This window comes from Pelophylax lessonae (assembly GCF_965119305.1).
Source record: "Pelophylax lessonae genome assembly, chromosome: 4".
NCBI lineage: Eukaryota > Metazoa > Chordata > Amphibia > Anura > Ranidae > Pelophylax > Pelophylax lessonae.
This window is the reverse complement of record NC_138771.1, coordinates 421334379-421359908: the sequence shown is the minus strand read 5'-3', so window position 1 is coordinate 421359908 and position 25530 is coordinate 421334379. Positions and strand designations below refer to the sequence as shown.

The 25530-nt window shown below is 44.0% G+C and overlaps 2 protein-coding genes across 5 annotated transcripts in view; both read right to left on the bottom strand.

The window, feature by feature from the left end:
* Positions 1-2747, bottom strand: part of LOC309551930 (securin-like) — a 121522-nt gene extending 118775 nt beyond the window's left edge. For all 4 annotated transcript variants that reach the window (XM_082252654.1, XM_082252652.1, XM_082252653.1 and 1 more), the window contains exon 1: positions 2644-2747. In XM_082252654.1, coding sequence (XP_082108780.1) covers positions 2644-2731 — 88 coding nt within the window. In that variant the 5' untranslated portion in view covers positions 2732-2747. The remainder of the gene's footprint in view (positions 1-2643) is intronic.
* The window catches only part of LOC309551929 (securin-like), a gene marked incomplete at its 3' end in the record, with an annotated part of 249689 nt that overhangs the window by 146950 nt on the left and 77209 nt on the right, over positions 1-25530 (bottom strand). The gene's annotated exons all lie outside the window — the stretch shown is intronic.

The window sequence follows — 25530 nt, the reverse complement described above, 5'->3', positions numbered from 1 at the left end:
TAGAAAGGCAACAGTATGCAGAATACCATCTCTGAACGCAACACATTGAACCTTGAAACCGATGACCCCCAAACCAGGTGCCACTCCCATCAGCTAAGAACAGGAAACTGATGCTAGAAGAAGTTGCACAGGCTCACCAAAATTGGACAATAGAAGACTGGAAAAAGTTGCCTGGTCTAAGGAGTCTTGATTTCAGCTGCGACATTCAGATTCATAATTTAGTGTAAACAAGAAAGCATGGATCTACCCTGCCTTGTATCAGTATAGGCTGGTGGTGTGGAGGGGGGTACTTTCTTGGCACACTTTGAACTGAAGTATCAATTGAGCATAGTTTAAATGCCATGGCCTACCCAAGTATTGTTGCTGACCATGTCTATCCCTTTAAGAGTAGAGTGTACCCATCTTCTGTTTGCTACTTCTAGCAGGATAAAGCACCATGTCCCTAAACATGGCAATGAGTTCACTGTACTCCAGTAGATAGAATATATATTTAGCATTACATTTGTACTCTGCTACAGACTATTTAAAAGGGGTGGCAACAGTCCAAACAGCAGAGTTAGCTGCACCTGCATACCTTATGGCAGCCCTCAAATTTTCCACTCGCCTACTAGCATTTTGCGAGTGGAAATTTATGGCGAGCGTGGGGCTGCTCCGGCTGGGTGCCACTCAGGGGGAAGAGGAAAGCCGATGGTCCATCGAGCAGGGATCATGCCCGTCAATGCACTTACCAGTGCAGGGGAAGAGAGGAGAGGAAGAGGAAATCTGGCCGGATAATCACAAAGCACGATCGTTCCGCTGTAACAGCTTTCATTGTAATTGCCGGGCGCTCAGACACAGTCCCGCCTCCTAGCCCGGCTTCTTTGATAGACAGAACACCTGGCCAACCAGGACGTGTGACATCTATCAAAGGAGTCGGGCTAGGAGGCGGGACTGTGTGTCTGAGCGCCCGGCAATTACAATGAAAGCTGTTACAGCGGAACGATCGTGCTTTGTGATTATCCGGCCAGATTTCCTCTTCTCTCTCTTCCCCTGCACTGGTAAGTGCATTACTGGGCACAGTTAAAGCTGCATTGAGGGGCACAGTTAAAGCTGCATTGAGGGGCACTGGGGAGGCTGCACTGAGGGGCACTGATAATGTTGTTAATATTTACTATTATAACTTCTGCAATAATGCAAAAATATTTAACAGTGTCATTCTATGAGATAATTTATCAAGGCGCGTTTAGGGGCGGGCAGGGTAGGAGTTGGGTGGGGCAACTGGTGGCGAGTAACACTTAAGGCCTGGCTAGTAGCTCAGGACTTAAAATTTTGAGCCCTGCCTTATGGACCATTTCCACTATTGGTAGGTTTACTGGTGACCACTGTCAATGCTAGTGTATTTCCACTTGTGCAGCCAAATCAGTATAACATTTCCACTTCAAAATGGTTATTCGAAGGAGACGAACACAAGTTCCAACTACACCACCTTTTTACATGCTTAAAATAACCTACCTAGCTTTCCCTACTATGCAGTATCTGGGAGGAACTTAAAGGGTAATGTTACCATAATTAACCCTGTCTGTATAGTGCTGCAGATCTCATCAGTTGGGAACTGGTTTTGAATATCTTCCCAGAATAAGATATAAAGGCTTGGATTGAGCGTTGTACAAAATACCTTTGCATGTTCATACTTTATTTTGTGAAGAATAGCTTGTGATACAGACCAGTTACTGCTGCCGCTTTCCTGTGCAGGGTGACTGGTCTTTTATTCACTCCATTACTGTAGTTTCTACAGTAGCCTGTAGTTGGTCTACATGTTAGGTCAACGGATGACCAATCTTGTGTTCCAGGCATAGGCCCTTAGCGTATGCCGAAAAAAAAAAACCTCACAACACTTGGTGCCCCTGTGCATTTCCCCACATCCAAGTACCAGGATCTCATGCAAGAAGGCTAGATTAGATGCCAGCTCAAGGATGGTGCAACACTGTCCAATTTCCCTGCTTCATTTACTCCAGACAAAAAGCCTGTGGCTGGAATTGTGCTTTACCAGTGTCAAAGTTGCCCTTTTAGGGCACAGTGACAGTGCATCTTCCTAGCCTACCACCCCCGTACTCACCAATCCATGCTTCCTTTCACTAATGCAGTGGGGTCAGGTAAGCCTGATGTGGCACTCCATTACATCATGCCAGAGTGGGGCAGGAAAAACTACAACTAAACAAACGTCATGAGTGCTCAAGTGAAACTAAAGGCAGAACTAGTTTGATAGATAGGAGAGCAATTAGAACAACAGTCAGGCTTTTATTCCTGCCTGTGCCCCCGTTTTAGGAGATAGACCATCCTTACTGAAAAGTAAAAAGGAAATGCCCACTTCTGGGTTGCCTGCAGAACAGGAATAGTGGAAATAAATTCCAATGGGGTCACTAGTTCTGACGACAAGTGATTCTCACTTGTGGAGAGAATTCTCTACACTTCCTGCTTTTGCTATGGGAAGCCACAAAATAAAACCTTACAAGGATTCTGATCCTCTACTATATACAGGACAAACGTTTTGCCTTTAGACCTAGGTTAAGCAACATTGAAATGCAGGAATAATTTGCCTAGAAACTGCAACTCTTGCAGAAATGCCAGCATTGACTTGTGCTCAGTTTCCAGCCTAACACTCACCAGAGCTTGTTGATGCAAGGCGATCCTTGGACAGGGTAGTAGAAGCAACATCTCCATTCTCTTGGTCAATGAAAATCACAGTTGCCATGCTTCACTTTAGTCAAAACTGTAGAGTAGTAATTACAAGAGACTTTAGCATTCATTACATTTGAAGTCAACTGGACACCAAAACATCCTTTTCACAGCAGTAACAGTCCAGGCTGCCACAAGCAGTCCGCCTAATACCATCAGCTAAGAACTATACAAGGTCAGTTTTCCTGCCAATCTGGTATGCTCCTGCACCCACTTAATGTATAACTAAATGCAAAAACTTTAGTTTTGGATAGTGTGGAGAAGGATTTGAACCTCCGTCAGTGTTTATTGCTGTGTGCACCTGTTATGATTCACCCTCCATTTGTCCTGTTTACCTTTATCATTGAAAATAAAAGAAAACACAAATTTTGGGTTATCCCCAGAAAAGTTAGATGGAAAATCTTCCAATGGAGACACTAGTTCTGGTGACCTGGGGGGGGGGGGTCACCAAAGAATTGCCTTAATTTTGCAGGGATTTCCTTTAACTTTCTATTGGACTTGAAGGGAAATCTCCACAATGGGACAAAGAGTGGTTAAAAAAAAAAAAAAAAAAACACTGGGGTTATAACCCACCCTTGCTCTACCCAAGAAGAAAATAGGTTTTGCCTTTCTACTTTATATTTTGGACTGTGCAAAACTAACTAGGACTTCAAAGACTCCATCCAGCGAAAGACTCCATCCAGCGAAAGACTCCATCCAGCGAAAGACTCCATCCAGCGAAAGACTCCATCCAGCGAAAGACTCCATCCAGCGAAAGACTCCATCCAGCGAAAGACTCCATCCAGCTGTACACCAACATGTTTCAGGAAATAAAGGGAGTTGGATTTGTCTGCCCATAGTAAAAATGGCCACCATGAGACGGGGGGGGGCACCATAAAATAGACAAGAGAAAAGCCTGCAGTGTTCTAGACACATCTTGTTTGTAGATTGTCAACATTTTGGCCTCATTCACAAGGGGCATCTAAAAGCAAGCAGGAAAGTCTCAAACACCTTCTAGCCAATGGGATGCGTTGACATGCCTATGCCTTGTGTGTACAACTTTCTGCTCCTAGGTTTTCTTTCTCCCTATAAACCTCTGGTAACCAACCTGCAGCCCTTCAGTATATGATGTGCGACCTTCAGACCTCAGCATTATGTAATGGGGAAATTGATTTCTACATGTTCCCAGTTTCCTATAGTCTTTAGCAGCATATTCCCAGCAAAGAGGTAGCATTTCCACAATCTGACCCTCATATCCTTGTTAGGTCAGTCTGACAGTTCCCTCAAACACTGCACAATACAAACATTCTCTGCAGCCCTTTGGTAATGTCAGAGGCTGCACCTGAGGCCCCCTTTAGCACATAACACAGCCCCTGCTGTACACACAGCTGTAATAGTTACTATGGGTGCAGGGACACTGAGCAGTAAAAGTGCACAGTTCAGCCACATTTCGCTGACTACAATCACTCTAATCATATCAGAACTATGCAACACAACATCTAACCTCTGACCTTTCATCCTTATAATAGCAGGTAAATAACCCGGGGGGGGGGGGGGGGGGAACGCACCAACTTCAATGCACGAAGTGGAAGTAAGAGGGTGAAACTACAACCAACACAAGGTGGCGCTGCACTGCGCACACCGCCACAGCTCGGGGCCCTCACACACCGCTCAGAACGCCACATCCCATTCTCTCTCACTTACCCAGCAAGGCTCAGCACACCGCACCAACTCACCGCTCACACACAAGGCTACTGTTCCAACCGCTAACCCGGCAGCTCTTAAATCAAAAGCTGCTCATTCATTGGCTGCACGCAGAGGCTTCTTTTCCTTGATTGGCTGAGTCCGCCTATGGCGGCTTGTTTTTATTGGATGATTGTCCGCCCCCGACCTACGGAGTTCCCACGTGTCTGTGTTTATATGTGCAGCTGTGCTGGGCTGGGAGATCCCACAATAGAGATATATTGGGGAAGATGGTGGAGTGTTGTCACTACCTCACCGCTATTCTACATTGGGATTTATATGGAAGAAAACGAAGTGCACCTGACAAACGTGCCTGTGTTTGTTACTATTAGTAGAGGGAAGCTATAGGTAGTTGGGGATCTAAGGTGAGCCTGGGCTGAACTATTAGCATTGCAGGTGACATGAGGGTGCAGGGTGACACTTGGATGTACTGTCAGTACTGAAGGTGACATGAGGGTGATGGGAGATGGGTGACACTTGGATGTACTGTCAGTACTGAAGGTGACATGAGGGTGCAGGGTGATAGGAGATGGGTGACACTTGGATGTACTGTCAGTACTGAAGGCGACATGAGGATGATGGGTGATAGAAGATGGGTAACACTTGGATGTACTGTCAGTACTGAAGGTGACATGAGGGTGCAGGTTTATGGGAGATTTGTGGAGTAGTGAAGGTGACATGGGGGTGGAGAGTGATGGAAGATGGGTGACACTTGGAAGTACTGTCAGTAGTGAAGGTGACATGAGGGTGATGGGAGATGGGTGACACATGGATGTACTGTCAGTAGTGAAGGTGACATATGGGAGATGGGTGAAATTTGGATGTACTGTTACTACTGAAGGTGACATGAGGGATGAGGGTGCAGGGGGGGGGGAGATGGGCAGGTGACATTTCAGTGGACTATCACTATTTACAGGTGACATGCAGATTCAGGGAGATGGGTAACATTTTGTTGTACTGTCACCATTGGAGGGTGATGTTGGGGTGCGGGGTGATATTTACACTGTCATTGCAGGGTAACTCGGAGGTGCATGGTGGGATAGATGGGTCACATTTATGTGCACTGTCAGTATTGCAATATGACATGAGGGTACAGGATAGGTGACATTTGGGTGCATGTTACTATTGAAGAGTGATGGGACACACTTGGGTGCACTGTTAACTATGCAGGGTAGAAATGGGGTGTAGGGTCAGAGGAGTTGGGCGACATTTGTGCACTCACTGTGTTACAGTGTTACATTGGGGTACAGGGTGGGGGAGATGGATTACACTTTGGTGAATGGTCAGCATTGCAGGGTGAGGATGGGCAGCAGGGTGGGGTGGGGGGGTGAGACAGCTGACATTTGCATGCACTGTATATAATGTAGAGTGACATGCGGGTGCAGAGTGAGGGGAGACAAGTAACTGTCAGTATTGCAGCATGGGGTGCAGAGTGAGAAGAGGTGGGTGACACTTGGATGCACTGACGGTATTGCTGGGTGACATGGGGATGCAGAGAGACTGGAGATGCAGAGAGACTGGAGATGGGGTTACGCAAGGGGGTGCACAGTCAGTTGTAGGATGTCATGGGGTGGGTAGGATGGGTGATACAGTATATTCCCAATGCCAGGGTTCGTACGGTCATGAAAAACCTTGAAAAGTCATGGAATTTTAAAATGGCAATTTCCAGGCCTGGAAAGGTTTTGGAAAATAATTTAACCCACAAAGTTTTGGAAAAGTCATGGAAATTTGTTTCACAATCACTGTATATTCGAATATGCAGAAAAGAGAGAAAGGCGCCACTCAGTGTAACAGATGTAAATCATTTTATTGACACATATTAAAAACTTACATGGAGGTAAGCGTTTATCTTCACAGCTCGGCGTCCTTCCGGGTCCGCTGTGTTTCCGTACCTGAGGCTGGCCAGCAGCCGGGAGATGACACTAGGAGAGAACCAATCAGGGGACTCAGTCAGATCGAGGCAGCAGTGAAGCGCATACCTCACTAGAGGGCTGCACGAACATGATGACGCGGGGGGACAGGAACCAGTTTCGGAGCATGCGTGAACCGCTCCTTCTTCAGACCCCTGATTGGTTCTCCCCTAGTGTCATCTCCCGGCTGCTGGCCAGCCTCAGGGATGGAAACACCGCGGATCTGGAAGGACGCCGAGCTATAAAGATAAACGCTTACCTCCATGTAAGTTTTTAACCACCTCAATACTGGGCACTTAAACCCCCTTCCTACCCAGACCAATTTTCAGCTTTCGGTGCTCTCGCACTTTGAATCACAATTACTCAGTCATGCTATACTGTACCCAAATTAAATTTTTATCATTTTGTTCGCAAAAATAGAGCTTTCTTTTGGTGGTATTTATTCACCGCTGGATTTTTTATTTTTTGTGATAAAAGCGAAAAAATTGCGGAAAAAAATATATATATATTTTCTATTGTCTGTTTTAAAAGAAATCCAATAAAATCAAATTTTGTCATAAATTTAGGCCAGAATGTATTCTGCTACATGTCTTTGGTAAAAACAAAATCATGATAAGTGTATGAAAATAGGTTTGTGTGAAAGTTATAGAGCCCACAAGCTAGGCTACGGATCATTGAAAATTGATCAGTCCTGATGTACTGACTACCTATCTAATTTCTTCAGGCCCTAAAATGTCAGAAGAGTACAAATACCCCCTAAATTACCCCTTTTTGTAAAGAGGACAGTCCAAGGTATTTAGTAAGAGGCGGGCGGCCGGATTTAAAGAAACTGCAGCTTCAGACACCTATGACTTGTTTCAGTTTCGCCGCTTTAAAATCAATTAACGTGCGCACTGGCGATTTGGACAGCGGGACGGCAACAAAGAATTCCGCCGTCAGCGGTATTCACTTACGATCGCGGCTTCGCAAATTCGCATACTTATGTCTTTGTGCTTACAGCAGTTTCACATAGCGATGTGGTCTAGTGGATTAGTGCACACATCTTGTCTGTAATTCATCTCTCTCTGCTGTAGGTTCGAGGCTTACCATCTCCACCTAACTTTTTTATTATCTTTTTTTGTTTATATTTAAAAAATGTAACGGATTAGATCATATATATTGCTAAATAATGTTACACCCAGAAGCGCTTGCAAACTTACATTTTAAGTGATTTTATGATCTTGTCTGTCTGTCGAATCGATCTTATGATTCAAAGTAGCAAAGGCAAGTCACCAAACCCCTACACTACTTCAGGTCAAGATGAAACCTCACAATTTTACCATGGTCTTCTTCCCAGATTCCATACAATGTTTAGTACTTTAGCTATATGTGCTTTTTAGCCTTAACACACTCCTTTATTTTCACCAAACAGCTCTATTCAGCACAATAGCTAAGTGCTTTGCAACTTCACTGCAGTTAACAACGTCATGGTTTCAAATCCCAACAATCACTACACTTGGGATCTCTTTTCACTCTCATTTTTTTTTAGAGTTTTTTTAAACTATCTCGAATTTTGGGGGGGGGGGGGTGGAGGGGGGGTGTTCTACCCAAATTTCAAGCACATTAATGGAACCAACACAATTTTGATTTTATGAGTGTGGTCCTAGTTTTCTCGAGATGCAATTCTTTACATATTTACCATGGTTCTTACAATTTCTGGACCAATAAACATAGGTGTCTGATATTGGACTCTCTCCATATTTGAACAACACAGACCCTCATAGTCCAACACTACATTTGCCTCACACCTCAACACAACACTGTCACATCCCTACCCTACATTACAACCCCTCACATCACCAGTACAAGCAGCATGCAAAGTGCAAAGCTCCGGCCTTGGCAGCTTAATGGGCCATACACTAAGAATTTTTCAAGAATTTTTCCTGTAGACTTAACCAAACCATATAATATGAGGTCAAACCTCAACACTTTCAATTTGTATGCAATCAGGCAGGCCCTTGCACTACATAGAAAAGGTCAATCTGAAGGATAAAGTCTTCTCTAAGTGTGTATGGCCCTTTTGTCTGTAGGCACCCATCCAAAACAAAAAACACATGTTCCATTCAAAAGTCTTTATTGATTATAGAATGACAGCATAAGGAGGGATGCAGCAAGCTAATATTGTCAGTCTCCAGTCCGTGTGCCTTTACAGCGCCAGCCCACGATCTTTGCTCCATGGCTACGGAATTCTGATCTCTTCCCCAAATTCATGCAGAGTCCAGAATCCATTCTGCACCTCTACCAGCTCATAGGGAACAGGCATGGCCAGGTTGCTGTTCAGCTTCCAAGCCACTTTGGAAGTTCCAGGGTGTTTGTGTTGGTCATCGATGCTGCTTCTGGCCATGTGCCTCACCAAATATCCACTGACCACAAAAGAAGATGAGTGGAGTCCATGAAGGTGGGTTTCTACCAGCTACAACCGCAAGCAGTACCACTCCTGGAAAAATAAAACAAAGGATAAGACATTTCATTATGAAAATCACATCTTAATGCCCGTTTGCTTCATTCTGAACTTCATTTAATTTCGACATCACGAGTGAAATAACACATTTTCTGACAACTTACACAAACCAGAAATCATTAATGCAAACATTTGAATACACACCTGTGACGCCAGACAGCCCATCACCACAGGCTTCTCATGGTACATGCCATGATTCCAAGATGTCCAGGTTCTGAAAAATTAGAACACCATAAGATACCAAGCAGCCGTTCATGTTATCAATAACTACACAGGTGGCATAGACACAACTAAACACCTGCCAGCTCTTATCAGCCCTTTCCACTATTCACAATACCAACATGTTTATGGTTAGAGGTGCATGTTCTTGCTCAAGTAACACAATTTTACCAATGTTGACTACACTTTATCTACAATGGCAAGTGTCATTGGCAGATGATAATTACCCTCTGTCTCCCTGTGAGTGGCACCTCTGCTAACTAGCAAATTAATACACATGCCCTATCTCGACCGGTTACAGTACTTACATGTAAAGTGGCTAGCAACCAGGGTATTCCGGGTGGCCATACCTGCAGCGGTGCTCCGCCGCCTGGGGACCGCCGGCTGACGGACCTCTGGCTCCCTCTCCTCCGTCAGCTCCCAAGATTCATCCCGGGCAACGCACATGTTGTGCAACACGCAGCACGCCAGGATGATCTTGGAAGCCTTTGTAGGAGAGTACAGGAGTTCACCCCCAGGCCGGGCCAAGCAGAGAAACTGGGATTTGAGAAGACCTATGGTCAACTCGATGATACTCCGGCTTCTCCGCAAGGCCCTGTTGTAATTCCTTTCTGCTGGGCCCTGGGGGTACCTGATTGGAGCCATCAGCCACGTCAGCTGCGGGTAACCAGCATCCCCTGAAAAAAAAGAAAAATATACATTAGTTCTTCATATCATGTGACTTTAGATGACTCCTCAAAATGGGAGACAATTATGCATTTTACTAAACAACCTGCTCGTCTGTGTGCAAAAACTCATATGAAACATCTCAACTCTGTCTAACTGCCTAAATCACTAATACAAATGGGAAAAAGGACACACAAAGTGGTGTGTTTCTCTTGCAAGTTCCAACTTGGCCCCTATTTTGTTCCTATTACATTAGCATAGGCCTTACTTCTGGAATATATCTGCAACTAGAGTGAGGAAACCAATATTGACTCACTTATGCAAAGTACTTTGGGGATATGGCAATACCATTGGAATCATTTGTAGGTTTTGTTTGGTTGGCTAGAGGACACCATTTACACATTGGTTAACCACCTTCATTTGACTCAAAGACAACTTTGAAAATCTTTCTGTTGTGAGCTGCTAAGCTGCTGATCTGGTTGTGTGTGAACAGCCTGCCAACTCCTAACACATCCATTTTAGGTAGGCTTTGCTTAAATCAGGGTGTACATCGATGTAGCTTATTCCTATGTCTATGTAATCTTACAGTTTATGTTGTTAAGACAAAATACTTTAACAATAAGCCACCCTTCGGGCATTTGGCCACTTTCAAACGCCTGGTACAGACTACTGGTTCGTAACATCCTGGAATCATGGCACGACCCTGGGTGACCAGTGTTGACACTCATTATGCGCTGTTTGGCGTCACAAACCAATTGGACGTTCAGGGAGTGGTACTGCTTGCGGTTCCGGTACTCCATTTCGTGGCTCCTTGGTGGCCTAATGGCTATGTGGGTGCCATCTATTGCCCCTAGGATTTGCGGCATGTGTGCCCGCAGGTAGAAGCCCAACTTCACTTCATTCCACTCATTTTCATTCTGTGGCCAGTGGATAAAATTGGGCACTATATCCACTATGGCATTAATGACCAACATGAACACCCTTGAAACTGTGGGCTGGCTAATGCCCATTATACTTCCAGAAGTGGCTTGGAAGCTGCCACGCCCTAAAATATACAAAGTGGCCAGCAATCTGGCCATGCCGGGCACCACATGGCTGCGCTGTGTGTCCGGTTCAATTTTGTCTGCTATGAGCTGGTAGAGGTGTAGAATAGTTCCTCGCTCGAGCCGGAACTTCCTCCTGACATCAGAATCCCGCAGCTTGTCCAAATAGATCCTTGGAGCAAAAATGCGTGGCTGGCGAGGTAAGGGCACACGGACTGGAGGTGCTGCTGGAGGTGCTGCTGCAGCTGCTTCCCCACCTTCTGCTGCCTCCTGTGCTAGGGCCTCCTCCACCAAGGCACCGATGAATGCCAACATTGCACCATCTAATGCGTCTGGGATTTCGTTCTCCATGTTGAACGCGCAGATTCGCGAATGCGCAGATATATATAGAAACGGCCGCTAATTATCACACCTGTGAGCCAGCTATAAAAGGAGCACATGGCCAATATGGCTGCTGGATGTTATATCGATGTTTCTTATGTACTAGCAAGACCCTGTGACCCACAACCTACATTATCTTGAGGTAAGACAATTGTATCTCTCTCTCCCAAAAAAAAATAACAAATTCTCTCTCTATATATAAATATATATATATATCGAGATACAGTGGAACCTTGGTTTACGAGTGCCTTTGTTTACGAGCATTTTGAAAGACGAGCAACATTTTTTTTAAAAATCTGTCCTGGTTTACGAGCACTGTCTTGATATACGAGCAGTTTTATCCACTAAAAGCATGCCATCCCCTCTGTTAATGCCCCTCTGTCACATAACATTATGTGTCCCAGTGCTTCTACTGTATATAAAGATGCCTATATACTGTTTTAGAGTGTTTCCCTGCACTTACTTTGTACGATTCCTGTCCCTCTGTCACTCTCTGCTCTCCGTCCTGTCTGTTCTCCCCGGCGGGAGGGGCCGATCACTCCTCCTGACGTCATCTGAGGAGGAGGGGGAGGAGAGCAACAGAGCAGGGCTGATGAGTCACACAGAGCCAGACACGCTGTAATACACTATAAATCGGCTGTTATATACAATACAGACACAGGGGCACATAATGTTATCTAACAGAGGATATGGCATACTTATACTGTACAGTTATGTACTTTATATATAATACAGCATATCTTTTTATTTATAACATTAAATGCTTGTGGAACGAATCATCTGAGTTTCAATGCTTTCCTATGGGAAAACTTGCTTTGATATACGAGTGTTTTGGATTACAAGCAAGCTGCTGGAACCAATTATACTCGTAAACCAAGGTTCCACTGTATGTCTATTTGTGTGTTCTTGCTCACCGTTATTGTTTACTGAAGGAGATAATTTGTACTTATCTTGGGTGTGCTTAAGTTGTCTATGGTGAATCCCCTCCAACCCACAATAGCTTGTGAACCCCTCAAGTGTCTTTTAATCATTGGCAGTTGGCCCCATGTGCATGTGGTTTTGACATGTGTTTTTTTCATGTTTGTTAAAGGTGTGCAGTCTAGATTTGGCATCTAAACCTGCCCCCTTACCTTCCCAGCTTGCAAAGACACCATTTTTGCTTTCCTGATAACTGTAATTTATTATGTGCACGTATGTAGGTTATGCGATTTCTCATGTATGTTTAATGTTTGCAGTCTCCTTTTGCCTATAAAACATTACACCACCACCACCACTGTGTTTGTGCCATTAGGTAAGTGTTTGGAGGGCCTTGTGTGATTTTAGCCCATATGCGTTTTCTTATGTTTTTTTTCTCAATTTCTTTGCAGCCTCTTCTGCTCTTTTCACACTACCACCACCACCACCACTGTGTTTGTGCCATTAGGTAAGTGTTTGGAGGGCCTCGTGTGATTTTTGCCCATATGCGTTTTCTTATGTTTTTTTTCTCAATTTCTTTGCAGCCTCTTCTGCTCTTTTCACACCACCACCACCACCACTGTGTTTGTGCCATTAGGTAAGTGTGTTCTGTAACTGTTCACTAATTATACTGTATATGAAGAGCAAACTGCAAATCATGTTTTTTTCTGTTTTCTCTTTTGTCATTTCAGATTTAGGCGTTTGGGGCTATTTGCTGCTGCTGGACAGCCAGATTCTCTGCCCACCTCGTGCTCCCATGGCCCCACCCACTGGAAGGGGCAGGGGGGGCAGGGTGGCTAGGGTGGCCAGGGGGGGCAGGGTGGCCAGGGGGGGCAGGGTGGGCAGATTGTCTGGCTCTGGTGTGAGGGAGGCTCCAGCTGTATCCAGGAGGGAGTCCACCGTCCCCAGCCCGGAGGAGGAAGCCGGGGGAGGTGTTAACACACCAAGTGGACAAGCTGGCTCTTCTGACAGTAGTCCTGGAGAGGGTCCGTCCACCAGAGTCAGCTTGTCCACATTATCCCGGCTTCCCCGTTTCACCCACAATCAGTGCTGTGCCCTGGTCCAGGCCTATATGGCCAGATATGAGGCGATACATGGGACCAGGGCCGCGGCTAGCTCTGTAACAGAGAAGCACAGATTGTGGGATGAAATCCGGGATGCTGTAAATGCACTGGGTGAACGACCTCGCCACAGTAACAGTGTGCAGAAGAAGGTCAACGACATCTGTGTGTCCGTTCGGAAGAAGCTAATTGGATGGGCTGCGGAGGGTCTTTATAACCGACAAGGTTGGCTAGATCCACGTGCAAAACGTTCTTTCTGGACTTATCAAGTACCTTTTTTGCAGATCATAGGGCCCGATACCATCTTTTCCAGAGAGGACGTAGATTTGGATGCTTTGCACCAAGGTAGGATATTATCTTGGATGTCAATTGTGTTGGTTTGAAAAGATGAACTACTATCCTATGTGTGACATGAATAGAATTTGATACTTGGCCTTCCAATTGTCCTTTTTTTTTCCCCCCAACCTGCAATTTGTTCATCTGTAGCACGGATCTCAGCCCCTCCACAGCCCATGCAGCTTGGCGACCCAGACGGACTCACAGGTGTTGACATCAGTGCTGACCCTCCTCCTGGTAGGTCCCATATCGTACTGTGCCAAACAATGTAGATGTATATTTTATTCTTTCCAAGATAGCTCATATTGCTATGTCCTCTTTACAGAAGATCCGCAGCAGGGAACACACATAGTGCAGCAAGGCCTGGAGGAAGGTGTTGGTATGTCTAGCAAATGTATATTTTTTTAAGAATCTTATTAACCCCGTTAACACACATGTATTTTCTTTAGAAAGAGTGTTGCCTTTTAGATGTTTACCCTGCAAAACACCGTTGACAGCATTAATGGGTGCCGTCATTAGTATTCAGACCAAGCCTTCTTAACCTTTGGGAGGGTTTAGCAAGTGTCCTATGAGCCCAGGAAAGCAATTTAGAATGTTTGGCCTCAATGCTTAATTCCTGAAGCGAGGAGGGCAATCTGGCCATAATCATTACTGCCTAAGGTTATGTACTAAACATGTTTTGTAATTTTTTTTTTCAAAGAACATCAGGCCCCTCTTGACGTAGCAGCTGGAGTTGGATCAGGAGCTGGCGACGATTCTGCATCCAGTGCTGTGGTATGTGATATAAGGGAACAAGGTGCACATGTAACATTTCAATGGTAGTAATGATTTTGGGCTAGATGTGGCTTACATTGTGGGTGTTAAATTAGTGCTATGACATTCTGACGATGCACCAGCACAACAAGAGTTCGATCTTGAACATCAGGGAATTATGTTATAATTTGGGGTGCCACTAATGTGCCAAAAACATCCAGGACCTTTAAAGTCCGGCCAGTCTTTGATTTTCCAGGTCCAAATTCATGTGTATCATTTTGTTGGGTTGTCCTGTAGCCGAATGATGGCGAGATTTTAGACAACATACGTAGATGTCGAAAGTCATTGGTGTAGTAACAGATTTACCAAAAGCAGAAACAGCCTACCACACCAGGGTTAATTGGGAACACCTTCATGTCGAAACTTTTTTGCCTTTGTCATATTAGTCCTACCAACATAATATGTACCCATTATCAGAAGTGTTGCTAGCTTGGATAATATTACAATGAACAAGTACTTATTAGAAGCACTAAAAGAAAATAAAAGAAAATAAAGTGCAGCGCTATAAAATTACAAATAGTGCATAAAATCATTCACATTAAAATGTATAAAATGCACAATAAAAAGCATGTGGATCATAAATCATAAAGTCCTTAAAAGCTGATTTCCAAAGTGAAAAACAGGAATATTTAAAACGACACTGCAAACGTGACTCCTCCACCACAGATAATACAGCCTCTCACCTCCTGTATTCGACCACTAGGGGTCACAACACTTTGTATCAGTAAGCAGCCAGAAGATCTGAATATCCAGGATCCAACAGGTTCACAGAAACTCGTGTATGGCAATCCGGAAAAGATAAATAAAACGATCTAATGCTCTCCGCTTAATTAAGGACATTTATTGAAGTAAAAAATAAAGCATCACTCACAAGCAAGGCACTGTCACAGTGCCAGATGAAAGCGAAAGTGCAGACATGTGTTCCAGGATCTCAGAGAGCTGCGGGTGACATCAGACTCCTTCCCCCGTATGCATTACGTCAATAAGCATGACTTCCTCAGCAGGGGTAAGGAGGGAGACCGCACCCGCTCATTATAAAGGCGTCTCATAGCAACCAGAAGCCAGGTCATTACAAAACAGGAAGTGAAGGGGAATGGAAATCCTCCACCCCCTTCAACCAAGGACCAGCCCAACTTCCTGTAGACACAGGAAATAAGAATAACAGAGCTGAACAGCAGTGGTCAGAGGAAATAAACAACACGGATTAACCCCTGAAGCTCCGCTGCAGCTCACCATCAGTGACTAAATAAATTATGGCAATATAATTGGAAATGCCCGAATAATTCACTGCCTAACATAGACAGTCGAGCAAAATATTAAATATTAAAATAAATATCCAATTTAAAACCAATATAAAATCGGAATATGACAACAACCGCAGCTCTCCGATTGGAACATCATACAGATTAAAAACATATACATATAAAACCTGCACATAGAGAAATACATATATGTATAAATATAAAACATACAATATGCATGACCTACATGATACATGCAATAAAATTCCAAAAGAAAAACTGAATAATAAATAAAACAGATCTATTAACTATTAGAGATAAAACAATTCAAATCAAAATCGGCATTTAAACCTCCTGGTGACAGCACATGGGTCCGATAAATCCAGAAGGATTCTCTGCGACTCAATTGTCGCACGAAATTCCCACCCCTCCAATGATGGGCTGTTTTTTCAATGCCCCAAAATTTTAAACTGGTAGGGTTGCAATTGTGGTGTTTCTTAAAGTGTCTCGGCACGCTATGATTAGTCTTTCCTTTCCTGATCTTACTCATACGCTCACCTATGCGTACATGGAGCGGTCTAGTAGTTCTACCCACGTATTGCAACCCACACCCACACTGGAGCATATAAACTACACCCCGTGTGGTGCAGGTGACAAAATCTTTTATTACGTGGGTCTCATGAGTGGCAGTAGCAATAAACTCCTTTCTCCTTTTTAGATTTGCTTTAGAAGTCTTGCAAGCGGCACATCTGCCACAAGCGTAAAACCCCTTTAAATCTGGGAACAACCTGTTCTCAACTCTAGACGGGGGGTCAACAACCCCAGGTGCTAAGCGATCCCTGAGAGTCGGAGCCCTCCTATAGATGAACTTAGGTCGTTCTGGAAGGGCGGGGCCTAAAATACGATCGCTTTTTAATATGGGCCAATGTTTAGCTACAATGCCCTCAAACTTTTTAAACTGGACATTATAGTCCAGAACCAGACTGAATTCATTATTGGCAGGTGTCCTTTGCGTTCCAGCAAGAACTACCTCCCTATTCACTGAGCTGACCTTCACTATTTCATTATCAATAAGTGCCGGATCATAACCCTTCTCAAGAAACCTCTTAGCAAGTACTTGCGACTGAGACCGGAAATCCTCTTCCGAGGAGCAGTTGCGCTTAATGCGCATGAATTGCCCTCTCGGGATATTACATAGCCACAGATGGTGATGGCAGCTGTTCTTAGGTATGTAGGAGTTCCGGTCCGTCGGCTTGAAATAGGTGCGAGTTTTTAGGGCTCCATTTTCCTTAAATATCTCCAGATCCAAAAACACGATTTTTGAGTCGCTAACATTCCATGTTAACTTAATGTTTTTGGTATTGGCATCAAGCCTCTGCATAAAACATTCCAAACTGGACATATCACCCTTCCATACCAAGACCAGATCGTCTATATAACGACGATAGCAGCTTAACTGGGGGGGACGGTTAGCAAAAATGGCTTCCTCCTCCCAGTGTGACATAAAGATATTAGCCACACTGGGAGCAAACCGTGCCCCCATAGCTACTCCCTTTGTCTGTAAGAAATACCTCTGGTCATACCAGAAGTAATTTTTCAGCAGGCAGAAGTCAAGACACTCCAGCAGGAATTTACAATGCCTAGAAGGTAATTCAGACTTGGATAGGGCCCATTTCACAGAGGTCAGGGCATCCTCGTGATTAATGATAGTATATAGTGACCCCACATCTGCGGTCACTAATATACTATCCGAAATGTCAGGTAAGTCAGACAACACTTGTATCGCATGCTTAGTGTCTTTTAAGTATGCAGTGGTGCCAACTACTATCGGTTGGAGGAAACAGTCGATGTACTGACCAAGTCTGGCCGTCACAGACTCAATGCCATTAACGATCGGGCGGCCCGGAGGCCTGGTTTGATGTTTATGGATTTTGGGTAGGAAGTAGATTATAGGGGTTCTACAAAAACGGGGATTTAAATAGGCCGCTTCCTTAGAGCTTAAAATCCCCCGTACTTTGCCCCTATCCACAAGACCTCCCAACTCCTTTTTAAACCTAACCATAGGGTTATTAGTGAGAGGAGAATATGTTTCCCCATCACCGAGCAACCGCTGCATCTCCTCCCGATAATAGGCACCACTCATAACAACCAGTCCTCCTCCCTTATCCGCAGGGCGGATCACAATGTCCTTCCTACCTTCTAATGTTTTGATACCTTTCTTAATCTGCTGAGGGTCATTCGCCCTCTTCAGCTTAAGTAAATCAAGATCTCTGCAGACCAGATTTTTAAACACTTCCAGATGTCTGGTATCAACATTCGGAGGATTGAACACAGACTTATTCCTTAGTTGTGAATGGATAGTGGTGTCCGTAGACACATTTCTTTGGACTGGGTTTGATAAAAAATACTTTTTAATATTCATTGACCTGACAAATTTTTGAATATTGATATAAGTATCAAACTTATTCATATTTTTTACAGGTGCAAATTTTAACCCCCTATCCAGGACTCGGACCTCATCCTCCGTGATAGCTCTTATCTTTTTTGCTATCACGGAAGCAGAGGAAGATGGAGACTCTAGAAACCCAAATTGATACTATCAAAAAATCCATTGAAAAGGATAAAGACAAACCTGAATTTATTAGGTTGTCTGATGAGCTTAAAAATAAGCTTATTAAATGGGATAAAGAGTCCCAAGATAAGAAAAAGCAAAAAAGATAAGAGCTCTAGACCCTTGGAGGTGAAAAAATCTATAGGTGGCAGGTCCCGTCTGGGAATGCCACAGTGCCCGATATTAGTACAGGTGCAGCACCTCTCCCACATTCTACTGAGGAGGATGAATTACCCGAAGTGGTGTCCCAATCAGGGACCCCCCGTCCCAATCTTCCTTTAAGGACCGGCCCACCGCCTAGAGGGAGAGGCCGTGGAGGAAGAAAAGGGAGAGGGAGGGGTAGAGGTAGAGGCAGAGGTAATCTACCTAGTTATCGATCATCCTCTAGGGACGATTGGAATAGTGGTGTATATCATCAGGATGACCATTATTGGCAAACAGTCCCATATCAGAATAGAGGAAGTTTAACTTATTCGAGGGGTGGCCATCCAACTATTAACCGTCCAATTCCCATGGATAATAGGTTCCAGCCATTGCAAAATTATAATGATGACTCTCATTTTTTAGGGGTGCAGAGGACCCCCTGGAGGGATCCTCCACCGGGTCCATCAACCCCAAAGGGAACCAACATGAGGCACCCCCCATCGTATCCCATGAACAGATCGGGAAAAAGAAAAAAAGAGGATGTAGGGGAGGACGCAGGGCACAAAAGGCCAAAACCCCAATAGGTACAGGGATTTATAACCTTAGCGGTGTTACCCTAACGGAGGATGAGGTCCGAGTCCTGGATAGGGGGTTAAAATTTGCACCTGTAAAAAATATGAATAAGTTTGATACTTATATCAATATTCAAAAATTTGTCAGGTCAATGAATATTAAAAAGTATTTTTTATCAAACCCAGTCCAAAGAAATGTGTCTACGGACACCACTATCCATTCACAACTGAGGAATAAGTCTGTGTTCAATCCTCCGAATGTTGATACCAGACATCTGGAAGTGTTTAAAAATCTGGTCTGCAGAGATCTTGATTTACTTAAGCTGAAGAGGGCGAATGACCCTCAGCAGATTAAGAAAGGTATCAAAACATTAGAAGGTAGGAAGGACATTGTGATCCGCCCTGCGGATAAGGGAGGTGGACTGGTTGTTATGAGTGGTGCCTATTATCGGGAGGAGATGCAGCGGTTGCTCGGTGATGGGGAAACATATTCCCCTCTCACGAGTAACCCTATGGTTAGGTTTAAAAAGGAGTTGGGAGGTCTTGTGGATAGGGGCAAAGTGCGGGGGATTTTAAGCTCTAAGGAAGCGGCCTATTTAAATCCCCGTTTTTGTAGAACCCCTATAATCTACTTCCTACCCAAAATCCATAAACATCAAACCAGGCCTCTGGGCCGCCCGATCGTTAATGGCATTGAGTCTGTGACGGCCAGACTTGGTCAGTACATCGACTGTTTCCTCCAACCGATAGTAGTTGGCACCACTGCATACTTAAAAGACACTAAGCATGCGATACAAGTGTTGTCTGACTTACCTGACATTTCGGATAGTATATTAGTGACCGCAGATGTGGGGTCACTATATACTATCATTAATCACGAGGATGCCCTGACCTCTGTGAAATGGGCCCTATCCAAGTCTGAATTACCTTCTAGGCATTGTAAATTCCTGCTGGAGTGTCTTGACTTCTGCCTGCTGAAAAATTACTTCTGGTATGACCAGAGGTATTTCTTACAGACAAAGGGAGTAGCTATGGGGGCACGGTTTGCTCCCAGTGTGGCTAATATCTTTATGTCACACTGGGAGGAGGAAGCCATTTTTGCTAACCGTCCCCCCCAGTTAAGCTGCTATCGTCGTTATATAGACGATCTGGTCTTGGTATGGAAGGGTGATATGTCCAGTTTGGAATGTTTTATGCAGAGGCTTGATGCCAATACCAAAAACATTAAGTTAACATGGAATGTTAGCGACTCAAAAATCGTGTTTTTGGATCTGGAGATATTTAAGGAAAATGGAGCCCTAAAAACTCGCACCTATTTCAAGCCGACGGACCGGAACTCCTACATACCTAAGAACAGCTGCCATCACCATCTGTGGCTATGTAATATCCCGAGAGGGCAATTCATGCGCATTAAGCGCAACTGCTCCTCGGAAGAGGATTTCCGGTCTCAGTCGCAAGTACTTGCTAAGAGGTTTCTTGAGAAGGGTTATGATCCGGCACTTATTGATAATGAAATAGTGAAGGTCAGCTCAGTGAATAGGGAGGTAGTTCTTGCTGGAACGCAAAGGACACCTGCCAATAATGAATTCAGTCTGGTTCTGGACTATAATGTCCAGTTTAAAAAGTTTGAGGGCATTGTAGCTAAACATTGGCCCATATTAAAAAGCGATCGTATTTTAGGCCCCGCCCTTCCAGAACGACCTAAGTTCATCTATAGGAGGGCTCCGACTCTCAGGGATCGCTTAGCACCTGGGGTTGTTGACCCCCCGTCTAGAGTTGAGAACAGGTTGTTCCCAGATTTAAAGGGGTTTTACGCTTGTGGCAGATGTGCCGCTTGCAAGACTTCTAAAGCAAATCTAAAAAGGAGAAAGGAGTTTATTGCTACTGCCACTCATGAGACCCACGTAATAAAAGATTTTGTCACCTGCACCACACGGGGTGTAGTTTATATGCTCCAGTGTGGGTGTGGGTTGCAATACGTGGGTAGAACTACTAGACCGCTCCATGTACGCATAGGTGAGCATATGAGTAAGATCAGGAAAGGAAAGACTAATCATAGCGTGCCGATACACTTTAAGAAACACCACAATTGCAACCCTACCAGTTTAAAATTTTGGGGCATTGAAAAAACAGCCCATCATTGGAGGGGTGGGAATTTCGTGCGACAATTGAGTCGCAGAGAATCCTTCTGGATTTATCGGACCCATGTGCTGTCACCAGGAGGTTTAAATGCCGATTTTGATTTGAATTGTTTTATCTCTAATAGTTAATAGATCTGTTTTATTTATTATTCAGTTTTTCTTTTGGAATTTTATTGCATGTATCATGTAGGTCATGCATATTGTATGTTTTATATTTATACATATATGTATTTCTCTATGTGCAGGTTTTATATGTATATGTTTTTAATCTGTATGATGTTCCAATCGGAGAGCTGCGGTTGTTGTCATATTCCGATTTTATATTGGTTTTAAATTGGATATTTATTTTAATATTTAATATTTTGCTCGACTGTCTATGTTAGGCAGTGAATTATTCGGGCATTTCCAATTATATTGCCATAATTTATTTAGTCACTGATGGTGAGCTGCAGCGGAGCTTCAGGGGTTAATCCGTGTTGTTTATTTCCTCTGACCACTGCTGTTCAGCTCTGTTATTCTTATTTCCTGTGTCTACAGGAAGTTGGGCTGGTCCTTGGTTGAAGGGGGTGGAGGATTTCCATTCCCCTTCACTTCCTGTTTTGTAATGACCTGGCTTCTGGTTGCTATGAGACGCCTTTATAATGAGCGGGTGCGGTCTCCCTCCTTACCCCTGCTGAGGAAGTCATGCTTATTGACGTAATGCATACGGGGGAAGGAGTCTGATGTCACCCGCAGCTCTCTGAGATCCTGGAACACATGTCTGCACTTTCGCTTTCATCTGGCACTGTGACAGTGCCTTGCTTGTGAGTGATGCTTTATTTTTTACTTTAATAAATGTCCTTAATTAAGCGGAGAGCATTAGATCGTTTTATTTATCTTTTCCGGATTGCCATACACGAGTTTCTGTGAACCTGTTGGATCCTGGATATACAGATCTTCTGGCTGCCTCTGGCTTACTGATACAAAGTGTTGTGACCCCTAGTGGTCGAATACAGGAGGTGAGAGGCTGTATTATCTGTGGTGGAGGAGTCACGTTTGCAGTGTCGTTTTAAATATTCCTGTTTTTCACTTTGGAAATCAGCTTTTAAGGACTTTATGATTTATGATCCACATGCTTTTTATTGTGCATTTTATACATTTTAATGTGAATGATTTTATGCACTATTTGTAATTTTATAGCGCTGCACTTTATTTTCTTTTACTGCATATTATAGGTTTTGGTAGGTTTGACCTATCCTGGTGTACAGCTGCTTACCCATCCATTTGATTTTAAGCGCTGAATTTTTATTTTTATTGCTTATTAGAAGCACATCAAACTTTTCTACGTTCTGCTTGGGGTGTTAAGTTGACAAACTAATCAGAACTATTTAGTCATGATGTTTTATAATGATTTGGTCTATTTCTTCTGCTTTCAGGCAGCCTTCGATGCAGCGGGATTGTCACCTACCCAACCTCGTCCATCTCTGCTGGATGTGGCCCGAGAGGCTGCTTACCGAGTATCAGATCCAAAATGAGTTAAGGAGGCCAACTCAGCAATCTAGTGAGGTAGTACGGCTGCTAGGGCTCATACAGGAATCTGTAGCAACAATGGTACTGGTTCAACAGGATATGCGTGAAAGCTTGGTAAGTTTAGCAGACCAGCATCAACGGGATCGGCAAAGTGTTGACACTCAGGTGCTGGCCACACGCCAATGCCTGTTTGGATCTGAAGATGCCCCATTGGCAGAGCCCTCCCAAACATCTCACTCACCTGCCACTGCAGGTTGTGCTAGTGGGAGGGTAATGCCAGTGTTGGCCACTTGGCAAGCAGCTGGGGATGGGACAATTCCTCCTGTAGCCACTCCTAGCACTTCACACTCCGCTCGGACTCCCACACTCCTCAATGAGCAATCCTCCTGCACAACCTCATTGCGCACTGGTTCCACAATACCCCTTTCATTTGACTACACTCCCTCCACACCTTTAGAACTTCACTCCTACCCAGGCCATCCCCCTTTGGCACCAGCCCCACATGCCATTTCCCCCCGCACCGTGGACCACAATAACCAATCAACCACAACTCCCCACACATCTTCACAACCCTTGCACCACCAGCAGCATCAAATAGCCTCGGGGCAGCAGCAGCAGCTACAAAATCTACTGGTAGTGGCACACTATCCCCAAATTCTGAGGCTGAGCCCAGAGCAGATTGGACTATTGGCCCAAGATATTATGTCTGGCACATTTCCAGGGTTCACCACACTGCATCAGCAACAGCCTGATGGACAAAATCTGCTAATAATGGCCCACTATACCCAAACTCTAAGGCTGAGCAGAGAGCAGATTGGACTATTGGCCGAACATTTGATGTCTGGAACCTTTCCAGTGTTCACCACACTGCATCAGTCACCACCACCACCTTAATTTGATATTTGTTTTATTTATTTGTGTTATTTTTGTTAATGATTGATACATTGGCCAATTTGTGGGACCATTTTTTGGTTTAATTTGAGGGTGGCACAATATGATTTATGATAGTGATTTTTTTGGTGATGCAATACAATTTTCGGAAAAATGATTAGTTTGTGTTTGATCTTTGGTTTTTTGGGAGTGTTGGTGGCCAAGTAAGGGCCCTGGTTAATGTAGGCATTTCTACACACGTGCTTCTCTATCTCCAAACATATGGTTTCATTTACATTTTCAAAACTCAATGTTCACATAATGACCCAAGAAAAGGTCTCCCTTCAAATGTAGCTTCAAAACAAGTCTCATGGATAACATAAACCAAAGCCAGCATGCTAACAATTACAGACCACACCACTCGACTAAACAAATACAACACAAAAGACATTCGATGTGTACACCAAAAAAAAAACTTTGGTAAGAAAAGATAAAATCTTTTTAATAACACATGTAGGTGTATAACAAATGTAGCCTAAAAAATATATTATTAAAATATATAATGTAAAACATTTACAAATTTCACATTTGTGTTGCAACGTGCAACATAACAAGTTAAAAAAAAACAAAAAACAATTAGGATCTTTTCAGAGGTGTGACGTTTCTAACAAATGGCTCCGAAGGGTCCGGATCCACCCCACACAGCTGCTCCAATAAAAGGATCCGGTCTCCGCACCACCTTAAATAATCCAGCATTACCTCGCTGGAGAGGTGGGTGTGCCCTGGGTAGAAAAAGACATGACAATTAGTTTTATGCAAAATGATCCAAACAAGGATTGTAATTAATGTGCCTCAACAAATATGCTTAGGAGTCTATTGGTTGGCTTTTATCAACACTCTGAAGCAAATATGCTAAATTGCTGTTGTAAACCTTGAACTCAAACTTTCACAGCAAATTGTTCAAAAGGTTACATAAGATAGCTTGGAATGTTAGTAGCAGTTCCACCAAAGCTAAGTAAAAGGCTTTTCTTCATGTCAACACAACCAATCATTTTGAAGAATGTAAGGTGTTGTGTTCAATTGGTCAACACGATACATGTGCACACATTTATCTCTATCACCATTGGAATTTGTGTAGCGTTCTCTCTCCCTCTTACTGTCTATAGATTGAACCTGACACATAGTAGAGACTCACCCTTTGGAATTCTGAGGGACAGTTCTGGCCGGAGTAGATGTGTCTCCTCCCCTGATCTCCTTTGCTCCATCCCAGCTGTGTTAAGAGAGAATAAAAAGTTTCTCAACAAATGGACTCACGCTAACTGTAGGTTACGCAGTCATGAAAACGCTCTAACACCCACTCCTTACCCCTCCACACTTCCCTGAAAGTTTTATTTAGACATTGATACGGTGGTAATGCAGATTTGTACAGTGCAAGCGTCATTCTTCTGGGTGAAGCTTGTAGCGTTAAGGATACGTACTCCCTGCTTTTGTGCTGATTGTGTTTCTCTGATGTTTTTTGTGCCTCAGCCCTGCCTGTTCTAACTGTTGGGAACATATCATTTTTGGAGGGCTGCGGAAAACTAATCAGGTTAGACTTACCCTCTCTAGCTTTTTGGGGACAAGAGAAATCACGATCCTCCTTTTTACATGGCCCCTGTACACCCCTCTAGGCACCTCCCTCCTGTTGGTTGACCCTACAGCAGGCAGCTTGCTATGGAGGCACATGAGATGAAGCCAAGCACCCTGTGCCTGTTCAGGCACTAGGCTGTGAGCCAGCCTTGCCCCCCTCCCTTCCGATGGTCTCAATGATTAGGAGTGACAGCATCAGCAGGCAATATTGGCATGCTGTCACCTCAGCTAAGGAGGAGGGGGAGTCTGTTCCAGACAAGTATTTGTGCAAAATTTTGGACAGTAAGAAAATGGTCCCGGTAAGTCTTAGGGGGAATATGCACACCTATCACTTGGAATACTAATGCATAGAATGCATTCACATAAAGAACCTGCTGCCTTTAGAACAACTTGAAGCCTGATCGGGGACATACACAGTTAGCATTTCTCCACTTACTAAGTAGACACATTACTGCAAAAGCACACAACTTACCATCAACAAGGTTTTCTTGGC